At 35.3% G+C, this 11,541-nt stretch overlaps 1 protein-coding gene across 1 annotated transcript; it reads right to left on the bottom strand.

Annotated features, from left to right (window-relative positions):
* Positions 1-2,796: 2,796 nt before the first annotated feature.
* LOC104214410 (phospholipase A(1) LCAT3) lies at positions 2,797-10,151 on the bottom strand. Its single transcript, XM_009764071.2, has 11 exons — positions 9,834-10,151; positions 9,193-9,284; positions 8,587-8,714; positions 8,263-8,398; positions 7,912-7,963; positions 6,729-6,829; positions 5,969-6,148; positions 4,973-5,130; positions 4,813-4,867; positions 3,779-3,832; positions 2,797-3,225 (listed from the first exon to the last, which is right to left on the bottom strand). The coding sequence occupies exons 1-11, from the start codon at positions 10,060-10,062 to the stop codon at positions 3,052-3,054; spliced, it is 1,359 nt and encodes a 452-aa protein (XP_009762373.1). The 5' UTR covers positions 10,063-10,151; the 3' UTR covers positions 2,797-3,051.
* Between the last annotated feature and the right edge of the window lie 1,390 nt (positions 10,152-11,541).

Here is an 11,541-nt window from a genome sequence, read left to right as displayed (position 1 = left end):
CATGTGACGCAATCCAAAGACATGTTTTTAAACGATGTTCATATTCTTTTAAAAATATAATGATAAAAGCGGTAAAGAGTTAAAAATTTGCATATGAGCTCATAATTGTATAAAAATCAGATATTTAAGCCAAATATGACAGTTGAGCGACCGTGCTAGAACCACGGAACTCGGGAATGCCTAACACCTTCTCCCGGGTTAACAGAATTCCTTATCCGGATTTCTGGTGCGCAGACTGTAATACAGAGTCATTCTTTTCCTCGATTCGGGATTAAAATTGGTGACTTGGGACACCCTAAATCTCCCAAGTGGCGACTCTGAAATAAATAAATAAATCCCGTTTCGATTGTCCTTTAATTGGAAAAAATTCCCTTCTGCGCCCCTACGCTGGCGGCGCGGGCGGAAAAAGGATGTGTGACATGCATCTAACCTTGTTGATGAAGATATCCACATTGCCTACAACAACATAAAGAAGGCAGCAAAAAACAAAAACAAAAAAAATCAAAAGATGGTTACCTGCCAAGACGTGTTAGATTTGAAAATTGAGTTGAAAGTATTGCCTAGAACGATTTGGCATGATTCGGGCCATAATTTTTGGTGCTCTCTGAGTCTAGGTTCTACCAATTAAACGGTTTTCAATTCCGACATTCCTACATCGAGATACAAAAGTTTTGGTGAAGTCGGGATAATTTGAAACTGTTGGCGCATTAGAATATAGAGTCGATTTCAAAAAATTCATCTAGAACGATCCTGAAAGTGTTTAATTCTCAATTTTGGATATGTTGTAGATCTTGAACTCTAGTATCTGAGAAATGAAATGGTTTGCAATTCCGAGGTTCCTATATCAAGATATAAAAAAATTGGTGAAGTCGCACAAATCTGAAACTGATGGCGTGCCAGAATATAGAGCCGACTTCAAAAAATCATCCGGAATGATCCTGAATGTGTTTAACTCTAAGATTCGGATATGTTGTAGATCTTGAACTATAGTTTCTGAGAAATCAAACGGTTTGCAATTCCAAGGTTTCTACATCAAAATATAAAAATTTTGGTAAAGTCGCACTAATCTGAAACTATTAGCATGACAAAAATTAAGGGTAGCTTCGAAAAATCACCTAGGGTGATCCGCAAAGATTCTGATTCTAAATTTCGGATATGTTCTAAAAATAAAAGTCTAGCTTTTATAGAATTAAACGGACTGTGATTTAGACTTTTCTACATCAAGATATTAATTTTATACCACAAAATGTGTTAGCTGTAAAAAGGTGACGAAAATTGAAAAAGGAAAAATAAATTACCTTCGCGGCAGTGTTTCCGAGTCCACAATATAGCTTGTGAATACCGGAAAATTGATGCTCACCACTTACGAGCAAAAGTGTTTATATCCGCGTAGGATATATGTAGGTGTTACAATTTGCACTGTAAAAGGACTTTGTTCTCATTCTCAAGGGACGTTTGCAGTGCTACAATTCTTTCTAGTAAAATAAGGAAAGATATCCTAGCTTACTCCTTTGATGGCTACAGCTAATCTTAAATCCAAAGATCAAATTACAAAGAGGCATGTTACTTTGTCTTACTAAAAAAGTAAATGCTGCTTGGGCGTTAACAAAGGGGAAATGGAATGCACCACGTGAATTTTCACTTGAGCTGGCAAAAATTGAGTTTGGAATTAAAAATTATTCCTTTCTTGACTTGTAGTATGAAATAATAGGGATCATCTTCCTAGAGGCCCAGTTTGGTGCCACGTGTCAAATGAAGTGGCACACCAAGTCAAACGGAAGAGCTAATAGGATTATGCCACGTGTCAGAACGACAAGGCATGGCAAGTCAAACTAAAAGGCCAATGGAACCGAGCCACATGTGTAAGTGACATGTTCTAGCCAATCAAATACGACATTGTCACTCTTCAATCTGATTGGTCGGAAGGAGTTTGTTCCCATCACAACTCTTCCTTTCCACAACTATAAATAGGGGTCTTCATAACTTAAAAGACTAGAAGTTACAAGAAGCAAGAGAGGGCTCGTGGATCAAACGCCGCAAATTTCTCTACAAGTTTCAGGCTTCAAGCAACCAAGATCAAGTTCAAGAACGAAGAACAAATCAAGTTCAAGTTCAAGAACGAAGAACAAATCAAGTTCAAGCTTAAGAACGAAGAATAATTCAAGTATTCAAGATCAAGAACGAAGTCAAATCAAATACAAGGCGTTCAAGATCAATGCTACTTGTTCATGATAAAATTCGTGGCAACAATCAAAGTGTTCGCGACGGATAAATCAAATTAAAGTTCAAGATCAAGCTCAAATGCCCTTGAATTTATATTAGAAAGTAGAATCATAAGAATCATAGAGATTGTAACACTCAAATATTTGAAATAAAATACTACGATTGTTGCAATATTTTTCTATCTGTACGCAAATTTATTGTCTACTCTATCATCACTATTGCAATGAACTAGAAATATGACTTGGCTACTAGAAATACTTTCCATAGCCAAGTATTCTATTTTGAGTTTATATTTATTTAAGATTGTAGAAATATGACTTGGCTATGAATTAGTCTGTCCAAAAATATAGCAATTTACATGAGATTGATAAGGATAATTTCAATACGATATGGTATAAATGAATTGCTGAGCAGATTACTATTAGAGGTAAGAAAAAGTTACAAAATGCCTTCCGCACCTCCAAGAATGAATCAAGCAAGCTCATTCAAGATTTTACATATTTTAATTCTACAAAACTATAGGTTAAGATAAAAGAACTCTTTAATGAAATCAAGAATTGCCAAAAAAAGGAGTAAAGGAAAAGAAAGATGAAACCTTTGAATTCTTGCTTGTTCTAATAGCAAGTTTTGGAGCCATTTTCCAGTATCTTGGACTGCCTAATACATACATATCGCCACTAACATAGCTACATAAACGATGATTCATGCAGAAGTTAACTTCAACATTCTCGAAGAATGTAGACGCGTATATATTTATAACTACGACTAATAAACCGAGGGAGAGATGAGAAATCAGAAACGTGCTCTAAGAATGAGCAGAACAAATGTTTACAGCTTTTGACCTGAATAAAGGTCCATTACCCTGGAGGACCTGGAATGCGCCTTCTTGTTATCGGTGACGCCAAGCCACTTTTTGAGAAGCTGGAAGACTTTCTCATCTCTTAATAGTTCCCTGTGACCACCTTGAACTCCTACTCTTTCCACCGCTTTAAAATTATCCGCCTGCAGCACAGAGTCAACAATAAGCCATGCTATTGAGTATTTGTCTACGGTGGTATACAATTTCCCTCATATCTGGTTGGTTTCCTCAAATGAAAACACAAGGCAGATGGTAACTAAAACAATGAAGTGGTTATCTGGAAAAAAAGGTCGCATAAAGATCAACATAATGTTAGGTAGTAGTTTATATCTGTTGAAAGGTAAAATTTACGAGGTCATGAGACGAGCAAATAGAGATTTCGGAGGGACGCAAAAGCAAGAGATGAAGGTAATAGAAATGCATCATATGAAATTTGTTACATATAAGAATAATTTCACAAACACCTATCCAAAATTTCATAGCCATGAAGTCAACCATAATATATATAAGCTGACAGATTACTTCATTCTGGGTTTTCCTAGAAAAGTGATGTCACCACAGAAAATTAATGCTGATATCTTTTTTCTGTTCCTTCTTCATTAGAATCAGATGCTGTCTACTTATACGTGCCAAGATACCATTAATCTTTATAATAAATAAGAAAAGTAAGAAACAAAGAGAAGTGAAGAATAACACCTTTGCTGATTCAGCTGGAACAGTTCCATCACCGTCCACGTAGGAGTATTGCGGCTATATCACAAATGGAGTAAGTAATAGTAAGTAGAAAAGCTTCAGGAAGCATTATATAACAATAAAGAAACGTAAATCTCTAAATACAGAACGAATTTTATCCCCATGCACATTTCACACCTTAGTCGTTACCCACTCTCCTAAAGCACCCTAAATAAGATTGAAAAGGTCATTGATAAATTCTCCCGAGTGACCACAACAAAAATCAAACGCATTACTGGTGCTTCTGGAATGAAACGTACTATTCTCCTCAAGGTGTGGGATTTATATCTTTGGAGATATATGCACGGCTTTGGGAAGTATAATTTGGTGAAACCTTCGAACAAAAGATTCTGTATGGAGTCATTCATAAAAGGGAAGTACCACCTAAGACTCATCCAAGTTTTGGGAAATGGCCAATTCCGTACATGGAGAGAAGCTCATCAAAACCAGACACAAGATTAAGGATCAACGTTTACAAGAAGATTAACCAATGGTCAATTGACTAAATTCCGTACCTGGAGAAAACTCACAAAAATCAAACACGAGATTGAGATCACATTTGCCAAAAATTAACCAGGCTATTAATTAGCTCCATTTGGTGGAATAACTAGTCAAGAATACGACCTTAGTTAAGCTGACTCAAAGCAATCTCATATCTCATAATAACTTAGTTAAAGAGTTGATCATAACGGCCACCGAAAATGTCAGAAATTGCAAGTTTATGTCTTAGATAACATTACCCAAGAAATCCTAAAATCTGAGTTGAACTTTAGCCAGAAGGAGAACCAAGCTATCTGGAGCCTTAACCCCACAGGTTATATCACTACTAACTCTAAAATCCTTTTTTGGAGACATAAGGATTCTACCTACACCAATAAGAACATAAGGCAAAAGAATCTTCTTTGATAACAAACCACAAACCCAGAAAAAAATGCAGAAGAGTTGGAATGCCATAATATCACTCTTACTCGAAAGGAAAAAGAAGTGAAGTTAGTTACCATAGTATGGCAGACATTCGTTAGGTCCTCGATTGGTGAAGCCTTTGAACCATAACTACAAAAGAAACACGTACACATTAAATAGTGCAGAACCTCAGACAAAGTACTAACCCGTTATCGACTACCTTGTCTTATTGTATGATAAGATGAAGTTACATACCAAACATCAAAAGGTGTATCAAAAGATGTCCCGTAGATGCTATAAAAAGGAATTCCTTGTGGTAATTGAGCAATGTTTAAAATTTTGCGAGTACTAGCTGCCCAATCAAGAATTGATAAGTTGAAAGGTAGAGCCACTGTTTTCCCATTTAAGTTGAGCTGCAATTCAGGGAAAATTAAAAAAAAAAATCAATTACTACAAACACTGGCTTCTAGTCATAGGAAGATGCATAAGAGCATCCAAAACCAATAATAATACAAATTCTCCCTCCATCTTATATTCTTATGTATGAGACACACGTTCTATTTGTGGCCATCATTCAATAGTTGCTACACTTCCGAATATGATGACAGGTATATCACCCACAAGTTCTAAAATTTCAACTGCATAGATGATGTCATGATTCTTTAAATTGGTGCAAAAAAAATGTTTTACAGAGAACTGAATAGAACAATTTTCATCTTGCCCTCTAACATGACAAATAAGAAAAATTTAAGTCAAGTTTAATCTAACCTCTAAGACCTGCCAGCCCACAGAGCTCATTGAATATTTGATACAAGGAAGATAAGGAAAAGGTCATGGTCATTTGAAGTGTTATACAAACAGCATTGAAGTACAACAGCACAGATATGAACATCATGTTCTGGCTTGTTATAACCGCAACTAGCAATAAAGTGAGCATACAGCAGTTGCACTCTTGCTTTTGGTTGGATTAAATTTATCCACTTAAAAATACAATTGGTCCAAGTGACATTTTTCTGCATCAGTGGGGCGGCTCCTCTGGAAAAATGCTACACATATTTTACCAAAGCCTCATTACTTTAAGCTTTGACTAGTTCAGACATGCATGAGATCGAAATGCTTTCTCAGCAAGCAAACAAGCCTTCTCATTTTAATAGCTAATTGGCGAGTTGGAGAGATGCAGAAGCATGAAACTTAAGAACTTGTAATTTGAAGTTAAAAATTCTAGTGGCTAAAGATAGCTTGGAGATATACCTCATTGCTCTTCAATGCTTCTTGAAAGAGAGTCACACTTGTACTAGCGCCATAACATTCTAGTTCAACCACCGTCTCCCCCTCCTTAGATTTTTTCCTCCACACCAAAATCTCAGGTTGCTTTGCCCACTTGAAGTCGGGATTGGGCAACATCTCGTAGATTGATGGGCACTCAACCAACTTGCAAAAGATTAAAAAGGACAAGATTGACAAACAAACAATTATTTGCAGTATTGATGGAGACCGTATCAGTGAAAAACTAGTATAAACTTTTATGTACCCATTGAGTCTTACAAAAAATAAAATACAAAAACTACCAGGTGAATGAACAGTCGTCCCCCTATCAAACGACATTTCCAGTTTAACTCAATTTTGTAGATACCATGGTTTAAGAGATGTATCAGTAAGGTTCAAAGTCTTTTGGCAAAGCCTATAAATACACTTCGAACATACAGTTTTGGAAAGTCTTACTTCTGATACATCTATTAACTATCTAGGGCCACTGAAGATATGATTAAAAAATATAAAAATGAAAAATGAGCATATGAAGTTAGACATAGTCGAGCGTAATCTATACTTACTAGCTTAATTTGTTGAAACAGTCTAATCTTCAGTAAATAAGGAAGCACGTAGATTAAATTCATCAAGGCATATTTGCCAGCCAAGTAACGGATACGGAGCTATTAATAAAATTAAGCTTTATTTCCTACAAATGCTATTAACGGAGCTCTTGCAAAAGTCCTTGACCAAGAGAGCTCACCAATTGATGCATTGTCCACCTTGACACGAAAAAGTTGCTTTCAAATCCATCAACGAACTGCACCCCAGTTAAGAGAGAATCATTAATGCATCCAGGTGCACCTATTTACAAGAGATGAACAATCAGTACTCTGCACACTTGTAACTTGCAGCCTCGAGGTCCAGGGGCATTTCTTAAGGAGCATGAACTCTAGCCATGGTAAAGGCTCTTTCAAAACCAATTTCACAGGCAATATTGTGTTTTTTTTTTTTTTTTTTTTTTTGGGGGGGGGGGGGGGCACAATTAGATTCTTTTTCTTTATTCTTTTAGTGCGGCAGGGCAAGAGCGCTGGCAGGACCATGGACTCTCCCTCGCCACTCATACATTGGGACCCTACAAGAAAGTGAATCCTAATACGTTTCACTAGAAATCTGGAAGAAAAAAAGTTACAACCTTCCCTTCCCTCCATTTATAAGCATTACTATTTGCAAACAATTTTTCCTTTAACAATGATTCTTAAAGATTCAGTATTTCTACTTTAGGAAATTAATGGTTTATAATATCTTTTATATACCACTCTTCCTGTTTCCTCCTCCTCTTCCTATATTTCAGAACTTTATTCTGTTCACCTGGTCTTTCTACTCTTCGCCCCAGGACGAGTCACAAACTAAGCAGGACTATACTAGCAAATGGTCAACTCAGATTTTATACAATTCTATATAATATTCCGCTCTATGCATATTCCTCTTAGTCAGGACCTGCTACTTAAAGTATACTGATTACCATTTTTTGCAGAAGTTATCTTATTGGCATACATTTTGAGTAATCTTCAAAAGAAGTTGTGCATCTTCTTTTTTTTACTTCTTTTAATTACTGAATATATAAATAAAGATTTGGAAGCTATGGATTTAGGTTGTATTCTTTGCAATTATTTTTCAATTAGTTATTGATTCTTCCTTATACTTTTGTAATTGGTACCTCCCCCACCAAAAGCTAAGTTTCTGATGCTTCCCTGACCTTCTCTAGTTACGCACTTCTTCTTTTTTTCTTTTTTGGAAGGTGGAGGTGCTCAAATATGACAGTCAAATTTATCTCACTATCTGTATTATCTATGCATCCCCTAATTGATAAGGATATCTTAGCTCGTATCCTAGCAATTCAAAAATGACATGCAAAAAGTTGCAAAGAGAGAAAGCAAAGTTACCTTGAAAAGGAGTGGCAATGGTAATCCACTTATTCACATACTTGGAAAATACCTGAAAGGCAACTGTTTGCATTTAGTGATGCCACTCAAGGAAGAGCGACAAATCTAAATCAAGAAGCCAGGCAGGAATTAAGGAGAAGGAAAAGCAAAACAGAAAAGATACATGAGCAGAACAAATAGGAATACATTATCTTAAATGGGAGACACATAGTTGACCAACGGGAACAACAGACCAATCCCCTGTTCTTTCCACTTAGGACACAACAGACTTTATCTTCTTTTGATTAATATAGCTTGATTAAATAGTATAGGTGATTTGTAAATGAATAAGTCTCAAGCAATTGGACTTACATCACTATAAAGAGAAATGAAACATTTGATTAACAATCCACCCATGGAATGCGAAATAATATCGACTTTTCTTCCCCCAGAAGCTTTATAAGCTGTCTCTAGCTTTGCTTTCAGGTCATTCATTGTCCTGTCAATCCTGCAACCATATGCTAACCAGATCCCTAAGTGCGAAAATAGTTTCACCAGAAGAATCAAATAAGCCAAAATAGAACTGAGTTATTCCTGTTTGCTACCATCACAATCAACTGGCTTTTCGAATAATAAGCTATAATACAATGCGATATGGCATAAGGGCAATGGAAATTTCACCGGTTAAAATAATACCTATTGCTTTGGCGGAAGTCGTAACCAAAACCGAACAATGTGGTTCCTTTTTCATATCCACATTTGACGAGCATATCAATCATATCATGAAAATGGTATACACCGGTCAAGTGTACACACTTCACCATCTAGAAATCAAACACAATTAGAAGAGATCATGATCTCATTAGAGAAAAGTACTTCAGGAAAGGAAAAGAAACAAAAGACGAATCATACATTTACTTTTCGCAGGACATGTAGAGTATAATAGATGAAACTAACTGGTAATATCTTTTTGATAGATGAAACATATATTTTATGTTCCACTTATCACTTTTTTTTCCTTCGGAACAAAACATTTTACCTACCACTTAAGTGTACTTATGCTCACGTAATTACTTTTTGAAAAGATACCCTCAAGTAACTATTTAGCTTCTAAACTCAGGTAATTATTAGCTTCTATATATATAAAGGTGCTATAACTTTTCAAGATTACTGATTACAATCACCTCCCCATAAAAATTTGTACCTAGCAAAACTACAAACGAAAAAGTTATTGAAGAAACATGATACTAATTCACATAGGTATGCATACACTTGTGAGCATTTGATGATGCAAAAACATACCATAGAAGGATCCAAAATATCAATTGCATATAGCCCATAATCATCTTGAGGCACTACTATCTCTGTGCTGTCATCCAATGACTCTGTATACCCTGAATATTACAAGAAAAAGATTTACTTCGTCAATAGATTTACATGTAATTACCTAATAAGTAACCTGATTATGTTAAAAAAAAAAAAAAGTTTACTCCGTCAGTGCATATAACTTAAACTCTAGTTCCCATTTAAACTAAACGGCACTAGCAGTGTAAACATTCCTTAACACTATCAATAAACAAAACCTATGATAGCAATTATTTAACATTTTTACCATATACTAATTAATAACTAAGTTTCTGTCATATGACCAGGAGGTCACGGATTCGAGCTATGGAAATAGTCTCTTGCAGAGTAAGGCTGCGTACAATAGACTCTTGTGGTCCGGCCCTTTCCGCCGACACTGCGCATAGCGGGAGCTTACCAGGCTGCCCTTTTTAGTAATTAATAACTACTTATCAAGAGATTAACATGTAGTTACCTAATAGATGACCTCATTGCTTAAATATATTTTTTACACAGTAAAGTCATGCGTAAAATATTATCTATAAAAGCATTTTCATTGATAATTCCGCCAAATAATACTAAAGAAAAGTTATTACTACCTGTTTTAGGATTGTAAATGGACCATAACTTATTCTTAAACTCAAGTTCAGCAAGGAGAAGTCGGACCCAAACCCGGGTTTCAAAACCTCCCAGTTTCTTACTCTTTGAATGGAGAATGGACCCGGCAAGACCGGAAACCAACAATACAGGGTCTCTATCAGCCACAACATCGTTGACGGAGTCGGAGCTCCGACCCGGAAAGAGACAACAGCAGTATTGTTTGAACATTTGATGCTCCGGTCGGAGCTCCGAACAGCGACGGTTAGTTCGGTGGAGGTGGTGGTAGTTGAAGTGAATGGCTCGTGGCAGGGGGAGGGGGAGGGGGGCTTTTTATATATTAGTAGAAAAGTTTGGTGGACCTACTGGTATTTGATTGAAAGAAGTGTGTAGATTTGTGTAATAATGGAAAATCTAAGGGTGTGGGACCCTTTTAATTGTACTACAACTGTTGCAGTCAGCTGAATTTTAACACTAAATCAATGAAAGTTGATACATATTATTGTATCAAATTATATGTTGTATTTCTTTTTTATATGGTCCTTAAAATAATATTAATTAGGAGGAATTTTAAATTATTTTACGCTTATTTATGTCTTAAAATATAATTTCTCTTTATTGAGTATTTATTCTATTTATGTGTTATTTGCATCTTCAAAAACAATTACCATTAAGAGTAAAATAAAAAATTAATTTTATCTTAAATTTTTAAAATAATAAATAATTTGAGATAATTATTTTTAAAAATAAAAATAAATAATTTGAGATAGAGGAGAGCACTTTCTAATACTTAATCATTGTCAAGTGATATGTACTTTCACTTTGATTTGTTGATTCTAAGTATAATTATTTAATTAAATATATTCGGTGTGGATAAATATTTAGTATACTTAATCGTCATGCTCATTGAAGAAGTGTTTTCTATCAATTTTTTTTATATTTTATAATTTAAATCGAAATTTAGGATTTCTTGGTGATTGTACGAACTCATTTTAGCAATCGATATCATTAAATAAAAACAAACACCATTTATAATCACACGTGTACTAGATAAAAGAAAAGCTAAAAAACTGGGAAATTTGTCAAAGTTTGTTGGCAAAATTTATTGTTATATCCAGTTTTTCTTTGGCAAGAAATATATAAACAACGTGAAAAATGGAGTGTACGTAAGAAACAAGGGGGAAAACAACAGGAAAATGGGGCCATTTTCCGGATAAATAGAATGCACCTCGTATAAGGCTGTATTGTGGTCCGGGCCCGGGCCAAACGGGCCGGGATAAATGTGCATGGGCTTGAGGCGGGCCGGGCTGAGGTGGTCCCGGGCCGAACGGTCCCAATGTGTGGAACCGGCCTACGGTGGTCCTAAGCCCACATGGTCCCGGGCTAAATTGGTCGGGCCCACGGGCCTAACGGGCTTTTTCGTTTCGGGCTATTTTTAAAAAAAAATATTTAAGGCACTTTCTTGTAAACTATGTATGTATATACTAGTATAAATTGCTTATATATAGCTATATAAATATATATAAGGGTGTATTATGTGTATATATAATTATATATTGCCTTATGTAATATATATTGCCTTATATATATATAGTTTATATGTGTATATATAATTATATATTGCCTTATATAATACCTTATATATATATAGTATATATGTATTAGATATATATATAGTGCCTTATATATATGTGTATGTATGTATACATA

Source organism: Nicotiana sylvestris, chromosome 5 (assembly GCF_000393655.2).
Source record: "Nicotiana sylvestris chromosome 5, ASM39365v2, whole genome shotgun sequence".
NCBI lineage: Eukaryota > Viridiplantae > Streptophyta > Magnoliopsida > Solanales > Solanaceae > Nicotiana > Nicotiana sylvestris.
The sequence above is the reverse complement of the archived record's forward strand: the minus strand, read 5'-3'. Positions and strand labels throughout refer to the sequence as shown.